Raw genomic sequence first — 21,467 nt, forward strand, 5'->3', positions numbered from 1 at the left:
TGATTTTAGGATCTCAGCCTCAGGCTGAGGCAGAACTATTAACATTCCCACATCCTCTTTCCCTGCTCATTCAACTTCGAATACCTTTAACACTTTCAACAAACCTTTTAACACTTCCTTTATCTTTCTCTAGCCTTTACTTTTCTAATGCCGACATCAAAGACTCAGTCAGGGGCCAACTTAATTCCATACCTTTTCCCTCCAAGATGCTGAAACAACATCAATATACAACATTTCATCCTGTTTTCCTTCTCTCTACAAAAACAACATTGACTGTAATATGGTGTTATAATTAATAGTTCCATTTAGGGGTCACTCCTCTCCATCCTCTAGTTTATAAAGTGGCCACCACTGATTACAATATTTGGTAAGAGTTCTTTTACTTTCTGTACCCTCTCACCCCACTATATCCCTCCAATGTGTTAGTATACATCCTAGGGGGCTTTTCCTCGGGATTTCCTTGCTTTGACCTTTTCCTATTGTAATCTACAGTTGTTAATAATCCACCGGTTTCCTAGAAGCTCTTCACTAGTCAATCCCAATCCCTCCAAAATCCACAATATACAGATACACAAGTAAAATCAGACCACTGTAAATTAACTGCCTGTACACAATTACACTAAGGACATTTAAACCTGATGAGCCAATGATATGCCTGGGCAAATTTTGTTCCCTTAGACATACACCTCAATGGCAGTTCTTATATTTACATATTTACATATGTATAAAAGAACACTTTAACAAAAATGCCTGGGACTTTATATATACAATATACAGTTATTATTCCAGTTAGAATTATTCCTCAGCAGCTGCAAACGTTATGCCAGTTGCCATTAAAGCTTGTTTACCCTCCTCCTGTCTCTTTCTTAAAATCTCAGACGTCCCCGGAGTTAATGGGGACTGCCACATATTCCTAGTCACTGGTCCCAGAGCGCTAGAGTCAGAGTTGTGCTAGAGTCAGAGTTGCTATCAGAGTCTCCCTGGGGTTGCGAATTAGGAGGCCTGGGAGTCGGAGGGGCTGCAGGTGGGGGTGGTGGAATATAGGGAGGCAGTGGGGCTGGGATCTCTAATTCTTGTTTTTTCTTGTGCCTCCCATCCCCTCCTTTTTCTTTTAGAGGATATAAATTGGCTCGAATTTCAGAGCTGATCCACGAATGCGCATATTCACTTTCTCCCAAACTAAAAGGTTCCTTTGAGTTTACATAAATATTTAGGGCCTGGCAAACCCAATCTTCAAAGGACCCAAATACGGGCCAGTAAAGGTGGTCTCCTCGAATCTGTTTACCACCTCAAACTTCAACACAATAATGTATCATTTTTACTTTATTCCTTCCCCGCCTAAAAGGGGAATCCTCCCAATTTTTAATCATTAATCCCGGGGTAACCTAACATCAGACGTTACCCCACCCATGGGACCAGAAGGCTTACTCTTCTTCTGTCCCATCTTCGGGAGCGCCTTCACACACACATGCATGAATGGCTTCCCCACAATTCATGCGTGTGTGGGAAAGGAAACAATCCATTAGGATTAAGAAATTAGGACACATTATGTCTCAAAGCAGGGAGGCACTGGAACAGGTTGCCCAGGGAGGTGGTGGCGTCACCATCCCTGGGGATGTTCAAGGAAAGGTTCAGTGTGGTGCTTAGGGGCATGATTTAATGGGTGCCATTGGTGGCAGGGTGATGGTAGGACCAATTTATTGGCCTCTGCATAGGCTGAAGCTCCTGGATGGAACAGAGTCTCTCCAAGGGTCTGGGTGGTCACTGCCCACTGCTGACAGGTGTCTCTGTTGCGCTGCTGGAGAAACTGGTGCTGTGCAGTGGCGCTGTGCTGCTGGTGAAGCCTTCCGTGGCCTACTCTAGGCTCAGGAAAGAGTCCGAGTCGTCCATCTGCATCCCAAGCGTGATCTCAATGGAGAGGGTGCTCTCGGAGGTGCTGGCCAGCTTGATCTTGCAGGAGCGGCGGGAGGGCAGCACCGTCAGGCGGCAGTGGCGCGACTGCGGCAGACGCTCCCAGGCTGCTTTCACCAAGGCCTGGAACCAGCGGGTGGTTTTCTCCACATCCAGGTAGGAGCCGCTGCAGAGGGTGCGCAGCAGGCTGGGCTCCTGTCTTCTCCTCAGCTCATCCTCGGGGTGGTGGAGGAAGCACAGCATGTCCCCCACCAGCCGCTCCCTCACGCAGGCGCACTCCAGCTCCACGCGCAGGCCGGGCTTCCTCTCTGGCGTCTTCCCCTTGGCACCCAGCTCCGGGTGGAAGGCGTGCCCGGGGGGAGGCCTCAGGGGCACGAGCAGGCGGTACAGGACGTTGTCTTCCCGGGCACTCCAGCCTTCGTAGAGGCAGCCTATGCCAATGGCCGGCTGCAGCCGTGGGTTGAAGAGACAGTTCCCGGAGAGTCCTTGGCAGGCACCAAGAAGTTCCTCCACCAGCTCCTCCACCATCTGGCACTTGTCAGCCATGCCTGGCGCCGGCCACTAGGTGCTATCCGCCCAAACTCTGCCCAGATCCCAGCTGTCATCAGAGTCACTGTCTTCATCTGTGTCATCGCTATCATCATTGTTCTCCTCCTCTCTTGTAGAGGTGCCGTGTTCGCTGTTGCTGCTGCCTGGTTCACGGCTCCGTTTCCTGAGCCAGCGGCAGAGCCCAAAGAACAGGACAAGGAGCTCGACCAAGGCCCAGAACTGCCACTGCTTCAACGCGGTGAAGAGCTGTCGTGGTTTAACCCGGCTGGCAGCTAAATACCACGCTGCCGTTCGCTCACCCTCCCCCCCCCCCCTCTCTGGGACGGGGGAGAGAAATGGAAAGTGAAGCCCGTGAGTTGAGATAAAGACAGTTTAATAAGACAGGAAAATAATAATAACAAAATAATAATAACAATAATAATAATAATGTTACAATAGTGATAGTAGGAAAGTAATAATAATATGTACAAACAAGTGATGCACAATGCAATTGCTCACCACCCGCTGACCGATGCCCAGCTTAACCCCGAGCAGTCCGGCCCCCTCCCCCCAGCTAGCCACCCCTATATATTGTTTAGCATGACGTCAGATGGTATGGAATACCCCTTTGGCTAGTTCGGGTCACCTGTCCTGGGTCTGTCCCCTCCCAGCTCTTACTGCACCCCCAGCCTGCCTGTTGGCAGGACAGAGCAAAAGGCTGAGATGTCCTTGGCTTGGTATAAGCACTGCTCTGCAACAATTAAAACATCGGGGTGTTATCAGCACTCTTCTCATCCTAAGCCAAAACACAGCATTCCACCAGCTACTAGGAAGAAAATTAATTCTGTTCTAACTGAAACCAGGACAAGAGCAGAGCTCCCAGGGCCACCCAGCTCTGCTGCTGGTTCCTCTCCTCCATCTCTTGCACCAGCTGAGTCATGCCCTCAATCAGCTGCTCCGCGTACTGCTGCATTCTCTCACAGTCATCTCTATCCAGTTGATCATTCACCAGCCATGGCTTCTGGGCAATGCCCAGCACAGCCACGGCGAGGAAGATCAGGAGAGCCATGGCTTGCAGGAGGTGCAATCCGCACTGACCGACGGCCAAGGCCACAGTGTGGTGGCGCTGCTGCTGCTGGCCCTTATAACAGCTGCCCCACATGACTCATCCTTTGTACTGTCAAGGGCACCACAGCCGCATCACACCAATCCCCCTCGCCTCACCTCCCTGCAAGCTTGTGGGAAGGTCCTTGCAGCTCTGGGACATGAGAAGACTTACCATGTCACACAGAAGTTCCCTAAAACAGTGACAAATTTATTCTTCCCTTTATATGTGATGCAAAACATACTTGCTCTTACTCGTTCTGATATAAATATGATTTCTTGAATGTCTTTGTAGCAAATTGTCAAGGTGAAAACAACATCGGTGAAAAGGAAGGTGAAAAGGAAGCTGTAGACAGTGATGAGGTCGCTCCTCAGCCTTCTCTAAGCTGAACAACCCAAGTTACCTCTGCTGCTCCTCCTAAGTTTTCCCCTCTAGACCCTTCACCATCTTTGTTGGCCTCCTTTTGACACTCCTTAGTTGTTTTGTACCCTCCTTCTATCGCGGTGCCCAGAACTGCTGACTCCTATCCACTTTGCCATCAACCAGAACCCCCACCTCCTTTTCTGTGGGGCTGCTCTCCAGCCTCTCATCCCCCAGTCTGCATGAATATTCAGGATTGCCCCTTCCCAGGGGCAGAATCCAGCACCCACTCTTGTTAAACTTGATACAACTGATAACTGCCCGGCACTCTAGTCTGTCAAGAGTGCTCTGCAAGTTGCTCTGCAAGGCCTCTCTACCCTTGAGGGAGTCAACGGCGTCTCCCAGTTCAGTGTCACCTACTCAGAACACCTTCAAGTCATATACCGGAGTCATTTATGAAGACATTGAAGAGAACTGGACCAAAAATGGAGCCCTGGGCAATGCCACTAGGGGCTGGCCAGCAGTCTGATTAAAACCCATTTGCCATAACCCTTTGAGCCTGAGTCTCCAGCCAGTTGTTCACCCATCATGCTATGCATTTATCTAGCTGTAGGCTGGACATTTTGTCCAGTAGGATACTGTGTGAAGCAGTATCAAAAGATCTGCTGAAATCCAAAAACGTGACATCAGCTGGCTTCCCTAGGTCAACCGGATGGGAAACCTTGTCGTAAAAGGAAATGAAGTTCGTTCAACAGGACCTTCCCCTCATGAACCTATGTTGTTTCTGACTGATGACCACGTTGTCCTTCAAGTGTTTTTCAGTAACTCCTAAAATAGTTTTCTCCATAGTTTTCCCTGGCACTGAGATGAGGCTGACAGACCTGTAATTACCACATCTTAGGCAGCCTGCTTTGGGTGGCCATGCTTGAGCAGGGGACACAGACCAGGTGACCATCAAAGGTCACTTTTAACTTCAGCTGGTCTGCAGTTCTTTTTTTGGAAAATGCTTCCTAATTGCATGGCATTAGTGCACTCAGTTACTTATGTCCATATTCCGTCCTCCCCCTCCCCCCCCCAAAGTGCTGCACAGGCCATCAGGGACAGAGCATTTGTTAATACAAGGAAGTTATTGGCATTTGCATAGGCAGAAGCTCCTGTAGGGAATGGACTTCCTTGAAAAGGCTGAGAGGTCACTGTCCAGCTGCTAACAGCTGTCCCAGTTGCAAGCCTCCATACAACATCTTCTGCAGCTGCCCAGGACCCTGGTTGGGACCTGTGGTTTGGCTGTAGAGAAACTGTTCCAGAGGAATTCCTACTGCCTGATGAGCAGTGTCTTTTGTGTGTCCGATATGCTCAGTCCTGAGGCACCAGCACCCAGGGGATGTCTGGGACGGGCAGATGCTCCCTCTTGGCCCTTGGCAGGTACACTGAGGCCTAGCAGTGGGCCTCAAACTCATTTCTGGGAGTTTTTTTTTTTTTTTTTTTTTTTTTTAAAAACAACTCCCAGAACAAAATAAAACACTGTAGTTGTAAACGGCAGTGAAGTGAGACCAACTAGAGGAAATAGGTTCAAGTTGCGCCAGAGGAGGTTTAGGTTGGAAATGAGGAGAAAATTCTTGAAGCCAAGAGTAAACACTAAAGGAATATCTTTGATATTACTACTACTACTTTCTCAAGTATCAGAAAAATTTCATTGTGCTCTTGTCCTTGATCAAGGTGATTTTTACATTAAATTAGTTTGGTGATACTATTAACGTTTAGCTAAAGATGGTAAGGTACAGGCATAAAGAGCCAATGAAATACAAGAGAAGCAATACAGGTAATTGGTAAGTACACTATGTTTATTTGCATGCAGGCAACTCTGAAAGTTGCCAAAGACAGTGATTTGGTCAAAAATCAATCGGTTGTTTTATAGCTACTGCACCTTCATTTCTTTCAGGTTACCTAATTTATCGCTGAAGAGTAGGCAAGTCCATAAATCAGGAACAAAGATAGCAGTTTCACAGATTTCTCTTGAAAGAAAATCTTTTTGTTACTATATACAATTCTTTTCCTAACTATAAATATTACGACTCAGTAGATTCTATCATTGTTTGCTATGCCTTACAAATTATATTTTTATTTCTGCAAGGTTCAGGATTACTTATGTAAAAAAATGAAAACAACTTTAAAGTATTTTGAATTACAGCTTCCACACTGTAGATAAAATACTTCTTTCTAATCAGGAGACTGCAGTTTTTATGATATGTTTACAATGCAGCAGCTTCTAGCTACAGCTAAATAACTGCATGTAGAAGAACTAGTACTGTGATTAACAATTCTCCTACTGGGATCTGGGGAGCAGCAATGCTAACTGGTAACGTCTGCAAGGGAATACACCAGCAGAGAGTTCAGGTCACCAAACTGCACAACAAGCTCGAAAACTGCAGCACGGGTAAGGAGAGGTGATAGAAATATGACTGGTAAATAAAAAAAGGTGCGTGGACACTGTGAGATAATTTCGATCCCCATCTCCGTTCTGGGTCTGTGGTCAGCCATCCCATGTGCTAGTTCTCTCCAGGTCTTCCTTTCTTGAGATAAAGAATCTTCTCATCTGCAGATCTTTTCCTTGGGGTGCCCCTGGCATTGGTGGCTACACCCATGGCAGCCAGGCTCACCAGGAAAGTGGGCAACAAGGACCTTGGAGCCAGCTCTTTATGGTCACCAATATGGTGAGGAGCAGGGGGAATAATTTCTCCAAATACATTGATTCCAGCCCAAAACCCCAGCTAGTGCCTTGTTAAGCTGCTAGCAAAGACACCTGGACAAGAACATAGCAAGACACGATCCACTGTGGAGCACCTCCCATCAGTCAGCCCTAGCCCTAGCCTCTACTGGCACTGTCCCACAGAGAGGGGTGGGAGAAGCATTCACTGCTGCTGGGTGGGTACAGCCTTCCCAAACTTATGGCCAGGAGACATGTTCCAAACTAGAGCCATCTATCCAGGCACTGCTACAGGAGTGGCAGGGTCTGAAAATGCTGCCCCTTTAGATCTTTTATCCTTGCCATATTGCCACAAAGAAACTTACTTGCATTCAACATTCATGGGGGAAGAGCAATCTCCATGTCACCTTTTAGAACATGTATAGTTCTGGATCATTAGACTAGGTAATATATTTTATGAAGGCTATGCCATTTTATCAAGAGACCGCTTGCAAGCACCACTTTATGCTTACTGGAAAAAAAATATTTTTTCTGTAGGCAATTGCAGGCTACAGTGATTAACGTGACCTACATTTTGGGAAAAAAAAGAATATGCCCATAGAGAGTAATTCTACAATTATTTGCAGATTTGATTTATATTGTGATTACATATTCACTATTACTTCAGCTACCTGGAAGATGAGTGGACTGTTTTAAAGTTTATTCTCATTTAGTGAGGCCACCTATTTCCTTAGCAGAAGAATTCAGTTTATGCAAAGTTTCTCTCAACACAGAATTTTATATTATGATTTTTTTTTTATTTAAACATATCAAAGTAAGTTCTAATTTTTAAAATGTCATGGTAATACATTTGAATGTAAATGTCAAAACACTAGTATAAAGCAGCCTGAGCTGTTAGAATACATTTTTTTCCTACCATTTTCCTTCCTATATTGCTTATTAAAAAAAAAAAAAAAAGCAAACACCATACCAACTGAATGAAGAACTGCTGCATGAGTATTAAGTCACACTAATGGTGAATTATGAAGGTGGTTGTACCTGCGGATCCCTGTAAGTGTTGTCTCCCCTCTAATCTGAGCCTACACAAGTATTTTAAGAGAAATAAAAAAGTTGACGACTTTTTTTCTGATTGTATTTACAATCGTGTATTAACTTTTACTTAACCATTGACTTGATTCTAAATTACACAGCCTTAATGAATATTATCCACTATTTTCCTTTTGGAACTAAAGGAAAGGAATCACAATACTTAAAATGCATCATCACACCATCCCTCCCCCCACCCAAATAACAACAACTAAAAAAAAAAAAAAAAAAATTGAACTAGCTGGTTCTTAACTGAGATCTGCTACCAATGAAATGGCCTGATACTAAAATTTGAGTTGTGTGCAAATAGTAAAAAGAGCCCAGCTAAATAACGTAGACTTATCCTTAGGGTCATCCCAATTACAGCATTAGAAAACTGGATCCAATGACGGAAGAGGCCAAAATGAAGGTTGCTAGACTGATCAGCAGGAAGAATGCAGCCACATGACTCTCATTCTGTGCAAACACACACACAGAAACCACACTCTAAAACACAGGTTTATTAAAGATGGCATGCACATCAGTACCTGGCTTCTCTTGAGTATACACATAGGTAAGTTCTTGCTGCCATAGCAAACTAATCCCACAGTATGACAATGTCTAGTGTCTCTTCATTTCAGCTATGGAGTCATGTTGGATTTTGCTACTTTCATCAGCTGGAACACACTCCGAACTGTCCATACCTTATAACACTCATCCAAAGAGGCCTTACAGAAAAACTCCGGAAGATGGAATTGTCATTGCTTTTGGTTTACTGTTGAAATTTCTCAACAGCCTCACAGATCAGAAAAAATGCATTGAAACAACCTGTTTGTCAGCTTAGGTCATGTCTTACTTGAAAGAAATACTCCCTTTGCCCCTGCTACCAGATTAAAACCTAAGCTCCCAAGCCATTAAAACATCAATAACCAATCTTTGCATTATACTAATGTACTCTAGAAGCCTTTAAGGGTTCATTGTTTACCTACTCTGTATGCTGATGACTGGTAAGAGAAAAAGGTTCTCATTGTCCAAGAATACTTTTCAAAGTATTTCTTGGATCATCTTCAGTCATGATCAAATCATGAGCTGTACTTCATCCCATTATCCTTTTCCATCATGTACCACCATTATTTACCGTTTTCTGTAACATCACTACCAATTGTACCACAAAGTGACTGTAAAAGAGAGGCCAATATGCTGCTTTAGTGGTCTGCTCTGCTCTTTAGTGCTCTGTTGCTGTCCTTCACAACAGTTCCAGCTATAAAAAACTAGTAAGCTTTTATTTCCTCCCTTTTTTCAAGAAGGAAAATCCTCAGCTTGTGTGTGGGAGTTTTTCATTTCTAGGTAAGGCTGCTGTATCTCATTCAGACTATGCCTTACCAAAGAGGATGAGTTTCACATAGTTCTATGAATTTCAAGTTTATCCGAATCAATCATTTGGCTACAACAACCGTGACTATTTTTCTCCCTCCTCTTGTGCTTTTTATTATGAAGTTGTCAATAAGAACAGACATGACTGTAGAAGTTTGTGGTAGTTAACTTTGGACAGAATAGCTAATAAATCAGGTTGCTGAGACATTAAAGGAAGAAGAGAATGGCATCCATCTAATAGTGGAAGAGCAGCAATAGTTTAAAAGTCTTGTAAAGGTCTAGAATATGCAGAGAACACTGATCTGCATTTTGCACTAGCATTAGCACATCCCATTCATACATATGAACATACATGCTTAAAAAAAAAAACAAACACACAAGTTTTCAGTGACTTTGAGCCAGTCACCAAACCTAGTGAAACTTCGCATCATTGGCTAGGCTTCCAACAAATGACCAGGAGCCATCCAGAGATCTCAGGCAGTTCATCAACAAATCTCTTTAATTGGACTTCATCAACATGGTGGCCATTTCCTTATGAACATCACAAATTTAAACAGGCTTCTTTTCCCTCTGCTGTTTTTCAGTTAAACACAGTAATTTATTTTGGGACTTCTCAATTAAATCAGGAACTTTCACACAGGAAAGTAATTTTTAACATTTATGAACCTGATCAAATCAAAAATATTATGATCTGTGCAACCTAAATTACTCTATGAAACAACACTGGAAAAAGTTACATCCCTGCCAGATATTAACCACTATCCATGATAAGCTGATTTTCTGACAAAAAATAGAGTATCTTCCATAGTTGTGGCAAGGTAATTACACTTTTTTTCTTATTAAAGATAATGACAAACCACTCAAATGAGTTTTTTTTTTTTTTTTTAAATACTTTCACCATCAGTATAATTCATGATTCTTAAAAAAAGGCATTCTAAAATGCACAGCATAAAAGAAAAAAAAAATTGATCTCTAAATTTCACCCCAGGATTTCCCTTTAAACAGAACTCAGACTTACGGAGAATTGAAAAAGAAATTTTAAAAACCTAGACCTTCACAGAATTTCTCTTACTAGAATGGTGTGCCTTGCCCTGTTAATTATAATAAAAATGCATATAATTTTAAATAACTAAGAAATTATGCATTGTAAATATGCAAAATGATAATGAAAGGAGCACAAGCAGAGGTAATCAAATATATTATTCATTTACTGTCAGTAGAAGAACCCCTATTCTGATTTTAACTAGAAAACATACTCCTACTCTGGGATTTGCTTGTAGTGGCCTCCTAAACACCATCAGCCAAACACATTTTTAGGCATTCCTCCAGGCCTGTCCTCAGGGTCTTCTATGCCTCCTAACTTTGCACAGCTTTGCAACTTCTTTTATGTTTTCTTGTACATGTGGTAGAATATCTATTCCAACTTTAAAAAAATCAAAAATATTTTAACACCTTTACTTGTTACTCAAGTCTCTGATATCTCAGTGACTCAAGACTAAAATTCTGACAGTCCCTGAAAAATTGCATTTTAAAAAGTGGTTTCTCAAATACTGCTGTTAAATAATTGCAAAGTGTGACAATGATATATTATGATCATAGTCACCAAGTGAAATAAATACATCAGGCTGATGGAATACTGATCAAGTTTTGGATTTTTCTATCCATTTTCTTGCATAAACTGTCAGTACACATAGACCGTGGTATTCAGAATACTTTACATATTTGAAAGATTTTATGAAAACGTGAAAAATTATATCCAATCTTGACCACTGAGTTTTTCCACGATGATCCATTTGCGCAAAATTCAAGTCTGTATTTTGACTCCACATAAAAGAAATATTGCTGTTAAACACACTGTTCCACAGGGACTTTATTAGGGCTGCTGCTGAACTGTGCATCATTTTAATTAGAATTAACACTTTCATCTTGTTTATGAATATATGTAAGATAAGCTTTGAAATATTTAACATCTGGGAATAACGTCAAGCTGTCACAGCAAAATTAAGATGTTTCACATACATAAGTTATTATATAATAACTAGATACCAAATAACTAAACATTCATTGTTAGCATGTGGAGTATAATCTCTCTATGCATACAGTTCCATGTCCTTTGGGACATGCTTTGATCATTATCCCTTTGAAGCAATGCTTCTTTAAAGAGAGACATTTCAAGTGCAGTCCTTGACTCTGTTAGATGTTTCACTGGTAGGTATGAGACCTATTTTACATAATTTATTCTACCTTTAGCACACATAGCCCTAGAAGAACATAAGCTTACTGCAGTAAGCTGGCTCCCCAGGATCACCTTCCTTTGCTGAAATATTTATTTATTGGGCTACAGAGATTATTTATAGGCATTACTGTTTAAAAGACCACCATCACCAGGTCAGCCACCTCTTGCCTATGCAAGATTTAATCTCCTGTGACTTGGTGGGACTGCCAAAAATAAAATCAAGGAAAAATACACCCTCAAGAAAAGGATTTCCAGCACATGAAGTAAAACACTACCAGACCGTGTTAGAGAGCTCATTCTTTTGAGGTGTGTCAGACAGTAGGCCTTTATTTATTTAAACCTTTAGATCTCCTTCAACCACCAAAGCCTACGTATTGCCACTTAGATTATGAGAAGTGGATGCACACCAGATGCGTGTTGGGTGAGGTTTGGACAACTGATAACCCAGAGACCAGGCCACATCTAGGGTTAACTCTCCAGGAGCTGCTGGAGAAGAAACCCAGGGAGCAGTGACCAGCAGCTGGGGCCTGAGAGAAGAAGCTCAGGCAGGTGGGAGACCTGGGGGCCATCAACAGCAGTGGTGGCTGTAGTCAGGGCTGGCTCTGTAGGGCGCTCAGAGCACAAGATGGCTGCCGCATGCCACTGTCACCAAAATGGCGTCAGGGGACACTAACTCAAGTTGTAGTTAAGCACCTGACACGAACCACCAGCTGTAACAGCACTGATTACAACCCATATAACACCACATGCATAAACCTGTAGGAAAGAGCTAACACTGGGTAACCAGTAAGAATTAACATTAGTTTCTGTAGACTATGTTTTCTTTTCACAACACACACCTAAGCTCCCCTACAACTCCTCAGATCTACCTTCACAACTGAAATTCGCATTGAGCATACCATATGGATGTCAAAACACAAGAACTTGTGGATTAATAGTTTAACACACCATAATAAAACATTAAAAAAAAGTAGCCACAGACCACTCTTCTTATTCTGAGAAGTGAAGCAATTTAGAAAACATTTTAGTCTCCAAAATAAATAAATAAATAAATAAATAAAAATATATATATATATATATAAAAGAGGATACAGTAATACACATGCTCCTCAGGCAACAGATAATGAAGTATTTCCCATTCACAAATTAAAGTTCTCGGCACACTATTAATAGTGTAACATGTTAAAAACAATTTAAAGTTGTTTCATAAAAGCAAATGGAAAGTACGGCACAAGTAGGAGAAAAAGTAATTATCACAGAAAGAAGAAAACACATAAAAAGGGGAAAGGAAGAAATGCACTCAGATGCAATCTTTTTGCCTGAGAGCGCCTTAGACAGCGCAGACTGTTTATTTTGCTCCATTTATCTTCTGAAGCATTTCTTCCAAAGAAATACTTCCTGAAAATCTAAAAACTTTCTGCCAGCGACTTGCCCAAAAGGACAATGAAAGGCTGATGTGTACAATATACAAACAAAACAGGGATCTTCTAAACATTATCATACAGAAAAAGTGAATGATACATAAGCTGATATGCTAGGAAATAAAACTGCCGACAGGATTTTTCTGTCTTCAGGTCTACGTCCTTCCCTCCCCTCATCTTTAAGTGACATTGTACAGAACTATACAAAATGCTTTGTACATGTTTTGACTATATAAATGAGATTTGAATATGTCAATATGTCTAAATGATGTGAGATGACAGCTGCAACAGACATGAGGATTTTAGAGATACATAAGCTTAAATATATTTAGATAAATACCAGAAAGATTCACACTAGTTGTGGTGGTTTTACCGTGCTGGGCAGCTAAACCCCACAACCGCTCTCTCACTCCCCCTCTTTTAGGTGAGGAGGGGGAGAAGTAAAGCAAAGAACAACTCAGGGGTTGAGATAAGGATAATTTAAAGGAAATAATAATAATAATTAAATAAAGATTATTATGAACTAAACAATTTAACTAAAGGGAAATAAAAAGGGAAAGGGGAAAAGGGAGGGGGGAAAGGGAAAAATAAAAAGGGAGGAAAACAAACAACTAAAATAAATGAAGGCTATATGGAAGTTGGAAGTGCAGAGGAAAGAAATTACTCTCTACTTCCCACAAATGAGCAATGATTGACCACGTCCTTGAAGCAAGGCCTCAACGCACGCAGCCGGTGTTCGAGAGGAGGATCGACGTTTTCCCAACGAGAGCCCACCCCTCCCCTCTTCTTCCTGTTTCCACCTTTTCTTGCTGAGTGTGACACCACATGGTATGGAATATCCCTTTGATTGGTTTAGGTCCTAGTGATGTTTCTCTCCTCACTTTTTGCCCACCCCCTAGGAGGGTTAGAGAAAGGCCCAATGCTGTGCCACTGCTGCTCAGCAGTAGACACAACACTGGTGTGATAACACTGCTGTTCAGCTACAAGTACTGAGTGCACTGTGTGGGCTGCTACCGGGAAAGTTAACATTCCAGCCAGACCCAGTACACTAGTCTGCAGTAAGACCAGTGGAGCACATCACAAGTACTGTTAGAAGCATGACCATGCTTGTTCAGAGTATGCAGATATCAGATGTGATACGCCTAACAAGCAGAATATCCTACAAAGTAGATCATGAATGAAAAAGCAATAAAGCAGGAAAATAAATATTTATTTTTTTTCCCTGATCTGGCAAAAGCTTAAGCTCATGGGTAGCTTCCTCACTGCTTTGGCTCAAATGATGCCTCTAGCATGACAGATTTTGGGGAGCAGTAATTTCAAAGAGTCTTCTAAATACTAAATACCTTTGAAACCTAAATTAGTCCATGACACAGAATGACTTTACATTCTACATCAGCCTTGCTCTATGAAACTACTGTTTGATATTATTTTCAATATTAAGCTTTAGGAAAAGGATAACTTAGTCAGCTAAAGCAAATCTCCTCTTACTTGAAGATCTTCCTGAGATACAAAAAGCAACTACAGTGATACAGTTCAAGTTTTTACATTCATACTTTTGTCTTGAATAATAAGAAAAAAAAACTCTCCATCAGAAATTTCTTTGTGCAGTTACTTTACTCCTGTTTGCAATTCCCAGGCTAAATCACACATGAGGAAAACCTTTATTGATTGCTTTTGAAATTACATTTCTCAGTATAAATGCTTTAATAATTGACTGAATAAAATGATGGGCAATCTCTAAGGGAACAATTCCATTACAGAATGTGTTTTTGGTTTATTTCTAAATATGCTGCTCGTTAATAACCTTCTTCAGAGGAAATACAGGTGATTATCTTCAGATTTCCCAGCTCAACTCCATGACTTCTCACAGAACATCACCTACACCAATCATATTCTGAAATGCTTTGATTTTTCCTCAAATTATAAATTTAAGTACTTCTGTTCAGCAACAACATGAGGTGTGTCTTACCTAAAAAAGAACCTAATTTCCAGTATATGAGAATCTGAGGCAGAATTGTATCTGCACATAGAAATCTACATAAACTTAAGATTTAAGTAAAATTTCTAAATCATTTAGTAAAAAAAAAAAATCCATAGCCTTATGTAGTATAAAAGCTTGGAACCTTTCACTGAGCACTCAGTCTCCAATTTTTTCCTCAGTTTATCGTTATTTTTTCCTACTCAGGGCTCCACTGTAAGTCAACAGTGAATAAACATTCTAGGAACTGTATTTCCAAATAATCCAAAGACAAATGTACCAGACAGATTTGACAAATATAACAAACCCTTATTGAGTCAGAACTGTTATTTTATTGCAACATATTTCTTTGTATGTCCTGAACACTATTTATGCAACGATGCAGCACACAAAGTGGTCATTTGCCTAATTAGCGACCAAGGCTGTAAATCACATCTTCCTCGAGAAGTATTTCTATTTTCTATTCAGTTTTCATTGCGGATGCCCAAATTGAATGCCTAACACAAGGCAATGTAAACCATTCTGTATTAAATATGTTTTACTGTGTGTTTATAAGGGAGTAATTATGATCTTTCTTTCTTCTACGTGCTCGTCACAGAAGACCTCTTCAGAGCTTTTCCAGATGTATGTTTTTAGCACTGCTGTTGAGGAAACCTCAATGAGAAAGTATGCTCAGCCATAAAACAACCACATTATGCTTCTCCAGCTGGAGGAAAGCTTCCTATAGCTCTGACATCACAGCTGCAACCAACATTCAACATCTACAGCCATTGCATGCAGCAGGCCATGGCTTTCTCTCAAGGAAAACCTGCCCACAGCCAATACATGACCATTGAAACAGTTGAGATTGTTCATTGCACTTCACACATGATCAATTTCCAAGTCAAATTAATCTCAAATGTTTGAACTCAAGCTTTAGCTAGTGACTCCCAAAAGAAGAAAAGTTTGTGGCAAACAAGAAAAAGCTGTATTACCCCAGGACTGACTGACAGGTACTACTTCTCTCAGTGTTTTTAGTACACAACATACATTTTAAGGGCAAATCCCATCACAGTAAGGAAAATCAGGCAGGAATTGAAGGTTAGTGACTGCCTTCTTTGCCTGTGCCCACACCACAGTACCCAGCCTGTCTGTCTTCCTGTTATCCCCATTTTACCAATACGCAAGTAACTTGCATATTAGCATGCATCTGCTTATTTCTGACAAATAAACCTTTGGGAATTTAACAACACAGGAGTTCATTAAATGGCTATTCTGGCACAAGCAAGCAAAATAAAAGCTTTACTGAAAACTCAGTTATGACAGGACTGTAACCACTGGAAGACTGAGTCTTATGTAGGGAAATCCATCTGCACACAGGTTTACAAAAGATTCATGAAGTAGACTCACAGCCCCTGCCCTGGTACTCCAACTGTTCGCTCTGCCCATCACGAGAGCTGATTTGCACTTACAGAGGAAAAGCCTGGAGACCTAAACCAGCATCATCATGTGTCACCACCCCAGGACACAGCCCCACACTCCTACACTGCAGTGAGGAGACCTGCCCCAGGCAAGCCTAAGAAACAGGGAAAAAACACTGCAAAGTGCTGAGAAATATGCACAGCAAGTTTAAAAAACAGCAAGTCAGACAACAACTTTTAAATGTGCTCATTCTATACACAGCTGGATAAATATATGAACATTTGTTTGTGTTATATATATATTTTACAAAACTCAAGGAAAAAATTGTTTCCTGTAGCATTAAGTTTCGCATGCAACCGTCACTGTACACTACTACTTTCAGCACAGCCAGAACAAATAATTGCAATATATTATGGGCTGCTGCTAACACTGAATCATGCAGCTATATTACTGAGTCATAAACAATGACAATGTAATCACTGCACTACTCAAAATTTTTGCCTAGTATATTTTGAGGATAGCTGGGATGATCAACGCCCAGCAAAACATATACTACTGAAAATCAGAGGCAAGACAGTAATCAGCATGGTTTTGCTCCTAAAACCTCACGTGCACAGGTGTAGATCAGTGACACTTTGTTTGAAACTTGTTCTTTTACTTAAGTTGACTTCATGTTTCTATTATCAAAGCACATTTCATACGTAACAGTATTTTAACACACATTTCTGAATTAAAGTGAAAAATAGTAATTTCTTAAGATTATATGATAAACTTATTTGCAAACTGAATCATGCACACTGTTCAGATGCAGGCTTTAATTTGTATTTTACAATGAAATATACTGGAAACGAGGTTGTGGTGGCTATTTTAAGTTTCCTTATTTGCGTGAATTAATGCAAGGTAAGTCACTATGATAAAAGAATGCAATAAATGAACATGTAATTTGCATCAGCTTAGTTCCATTGATAAAATTTTATATATATATATATATATATATATATATATATATATATTTAAATCCTTACTTCTTAAAAACAATTAAAAAGGGGTGCTGCTTATCAGATTTGTTCTCTTACAATTTGCCTGACTGGAAAAAAAAAAACAAAAACCTACAGACAGCCACAGATTACGTAAAAATGGTTGGGTCTGAGCTACAACATTAAATGTGTGTGTCATTGAGATTTTTCTGGCTGCTAACCCACGCAGTCATGGGAAACAATTGCCTTTAGGTACTAAATTCCCAGAATTTTGCTGGCGTAAGAATAAAATAAATAAAATCATTTTAGTAACAAACTTAAGACATATCCTTAGTTTTAAGACAGTGAAAAATATATAACTCTAGAAATTTAAAATAAATTTAAATAAACATGCATATGTTCAAATGCTTTGCGTGAACTATCCTGTTACACAGGACACAAAGATACAGCATGAAACAGCTTATCACACAAAAAAGTTAAATTAAAATAAAAACACAGTAAAAAAAATTAAAGGGGTATGCAATGAACATAGAGGTGCTACCAGTACTCTGCCCTTCCTCCCCCAAATAATCATCTAACTAAACTACCATTTTGTGCTTGACCTACCTTTATATTGCCATTTTTCTAATGTATGTAGTTCTCAAGTTCAGATCAGGTCTGATCTTTGGCAGTACATTAGCAGTTATTTGTGGTTAAGCATATTCAGAAGCTTTGAACAAGTCATTGCTGCTTTTCTGTACCCTTACCTATAGAGTTGCTATTATCCACAATTCCTGATTTTTTTCATAAATGCTATAGGATTTATACTAAAAAAATCCTTTAGTAATTCAACCTAAAAACCATACTTTAAAATTTCCATCGGCAATGACATTTTATTCACATTTAGAATTCAAGTTAAAGTATGTAGTGAGCATTCCCATATACTGTGTAGCCTAACATAGGCAAGACAGCATGTTCCCCCCCAACCTCTGCACTGATAATCAAAGGTCTAAAGCACTTTCATTGAAAACAGTGAAGTCTACAGTTTTTCAGACTCACATGAATTACGTAAAGTAACCCACCATTTCTAAGTGTAGAAAAAAATGTGAACCTCTTCCAGAGCACTTGCATATTCAGGAATTTGCTATAAATTCCAATAAATGATATGGCTGTTCGCTTTAAAAAAATAATGCAACTACTTACATTTTGACATTTTATGTGGGCTTTGGTTGCTGGTTTTATTGCTCCTGTACAGTTCTAGAGTATGACTCGCATAATGGACAGAAATTCATCAAGTATTAATGTCTTGAAGAAAATCCTTATCCCATTAAGAGAGGGACCTTTTGACCTTTTGTAGAAAATTATATTTCTTTCCAGTAATGGCACTGTCAAAACTTTGCGATGAGTATATTTTGATAATTAACAGCAGCAGGATTAGACAACAAACAGTAAGCAGATTTCATTCTCTGATTGCATTGTATAGCATGTTTTTAATATTCTACATATATATCTCAAGGTCACTGCACAGCTTACTTAAATCTGAGTAGCTCTTGAACAGAATATTTAGGCAACAGAAATCTCACTTGCATAATTTATAGACAGACCTCTCTTTTTTTTCCCCTTTTTGCTACAACACAAAATTAAACCAAAGCAGATTAATATCTCAATGGCTATTACGGCTCTCTACAATTCATTGCAACAGTGAAGAGTAAGAGTATCTTTTTAAAAAAGTCTATGTGAAACTCATGAAAGGTAGAAAAATGATGAAAAGTACATGTGTTCTTTAGTACACTGTTTCTGAAGCTGACAAAACAACCAACTACCACAAAACTCCACTGTATGAAAAAAATGCATGCCTTTTATGATTAAGTATTACCCAAGCACTAAGTATCACCTTGTATCTGAAGGCATGGCAGGTGGAAAGTAAGTCTCAACACACATTCTCCATAGATGTCAGTCTCAAATTGAATCCATGCAAGGTCACAGGCTTGGGGTATATTCAAGCACAGTACTAGACTCAAAGTTTTAGAAATTCACGTTATAAACAGAAGTAATCTGAATTTTCCCATTTGCGCATGAAGCCCAATTATCAAAGTCTGACAAACATAGCCAGTCTTTCAAGAGGGGCAGAGAAGGGGCTTAATGAAGCATAACAGCACCTGGATTCTGCAAAAGACATACTTTTTTGTCCTGCATGTGTCCTCTGTCCTACCTACATATGGAAGAGGCTGATAAGGAAAGATACATTCCCCCTTGTAGCCATTTTCAGTTAGCTGCCTTGATTTGAAACATCCTTAGCTCTGTCATACAACAAGGTGCAGTGCTATGTTGTTCTACACACACCAGCACACACAGAGGTCTCTGTGAAAGTTTCAAAGGGAGATCAAGTACAGTTATTTTAAGACTGAGCTCTTAAGATACAAGAAGGAGGCAAAACAGCATTCAGCAACTCACTCCGATGTATTGACACTTCATCAGCAGTTTTGCTTACTGTATTCTTACCTTAGTTTTTGGGAAACACCAGTATTAGACACATAGCATGACATAAGGTGATAACACAATTTGAACTTTTTTTGCTTTAATTCTGAATAGGGACTCAAACTTCTCCAACTGAACTCAGTTACAGATTTTCTAGAACACATTACGCATAGAAGCATTAAAACCCACCAAAGCATGGATGACAGCATCATCTCTTCAGGTGAATACTTCATCTTCATGCACCTACAGCAAAGACCTAAGTCTGAATTAGGTGACTAAGTTTCCTTTTCTAAGAACAAAGAGGAAACACTTCCACCACTGCTTATCTCATCCTGAAATACACATCTAAAATAGATTAGAAGAATGTTCACTAATTATAAAAGAAGTCAAGGTGACCAACAGGCCTATAAACATTTACTCTGTAGGAATCTACACAATTCAACAAAAACCAATCTTCAACAAAATGAAAATCACCTTTAGTAACTAAACATTTTCTTTGAAACCATAGTATAATGATTTTAAACGACATTGCTTATTTCTGCATAAGAGGCATTCCTTGAAAATGTGATGCAGTATTTCCCAGACACAACGGGCTATTTACTGTTCATATAATATCTTAAGACTATGTTTAATCAAGCATTGTTTTCTTACCATGGCAGGAACCATCGAGTTCTTCATATCCTACACTGCAGATACACCGTCCAAGAGGCACAAGCCAATCCCCGTCTGCTCCACAATACAATTTTGGAGTATCACGTTCCTCAGCGCTCTTCACACAGGAGCCCCGCACTTCCACCAAAGAGGAAGAATCAACCCTTGGAATAGTATCAGGGAACATGGCCAAGTTACGGACTGTGAAAGGGCACTTTTTGTAATAAACACGGACTGAGACCAAAGCAATGCACGCCCCAATGTCTTGAAAAGCAAGATAAAATCCTTTCTTGTTTATTGGCCCAACCTCACGAACTTCTGTGTTGAGTTTAAGAATGCGGTCACCCAAGTCCATTTGGGTAAAGCTCTCATCAGCTGCAATAGTATCAATTTTAGTGTACTGGTTTGGCTTGAATTTTAATCCATGAGATTCATCTGATTCCATGTAGTAGAGATTAAAAGTTTCCTTGCAGGTTCCCAGTACCCACGGAATACTGTTGCAGTCCCTCAGGGTAAACTTCATTTCCACATAAATTTTTTGTGCAGCATCACGGGAGATCCAGTTTGTTCGCAGCCAGTTGTTTTGGTTTGGTTCCATCACATTACATACTTGGTATGTATGAATGGGACGATTGTGTTCATCCATTTCAGTTATGGCATCCCACTGAAAAGAAATCAGATTGTGAGAAAAACAAGATAAAAATTATGCATATACAGAGAATCTACACACACAGATGTGCATGCATTTATGGCATAGTTAAAAATAATTATTTACTTAAAGACTAATTTACCTAAAGACTAGAGGAAAAACAGTAGTTTAGAAGCAGATACCAACCACGAAAGAGTATGTCAGTTTTCAGAAACTATTAATTATTAGAAGCTTATTACTGTAGAAAGTCTCTAATCAACATGGCTTCAATAGAAGACACTGGCCATGGTTCCACTGGTAAATTCAATACACCTGAAAATATTCCCGGGCATCTGATTCAATCCCCTATGCTGAAAAAATTGCCAGAACGGTCCCATTTGGCGAGCTCATAGACTGGCTCTCCAGCGGTCCTCCAAGCAATTTCCATTGCTCAGGGGCACTGCACAGGCCAAGTGCCTGCAGCGGTCAGCAGCTGGAATGCAGCCATTCCAATTTGATGGGTCTGAGGCACATGTCCTGCTTACACTCTCTGTAGATGCAGCAAATTGTACAGACACGTTACTTTTCTGGCCCATAGGCTCTGTATTACGCTCATTTCTTTTTATAAGAAAATAAATCTGCTACAGGTATCACATCTCTTTACCCTTACA

General features: G+C 40.3%; 2 protein-coding genes across 2 annotated transcripts in view; both read right to left on the reverse strand.

Annotated features, from left to right (window-relative positions):
* The window catches only part of EPHA6 (EPH receptor A6), a gene marked incomplete at both ends in the record, with an annotated part of 508,114 nt that overhangs the window by 361,460 nt on the left and 125,187 nt on the right, over positions 1-21,467 (reverse strand). The window contains 1 exon segment of the mRNA XM_084305869.1: positions 20,169-20,832. Within this exon segment, the coding sequence (XP_084161995.1) occupies positions 20,169-20,832 (664 nt within the window).
* On the reverse strand, positions 1,855-3,601 carry LOC311219943 (inositol 1,4,5-trisphosphate receptor-interacting protein-like 1; the record flags this gene model as incomplete). The annotated part of the gene is made up of 2 exons (XM_084303299.1): positions 1,855-2,472; positions 3,329-3,601. 2 exons carry the CDS (start codon positions 3,599-3,601, stop codon positions 1,855-1,857), a joined length of 891 nt encoding a protein of 296 aa, XP_084159425.1.

The sequence above is a fragment of the Netta rufina genome, assembly GCF_964035555.1.
Source record: "Netta rufina genome assembly, chromosome: 1".
NCBI classification, from domain to species: Eukaryota; Metazoa; Chordata; class Aves; order Anseriformes; family Anatidae; genus Netta; species Netta rufina.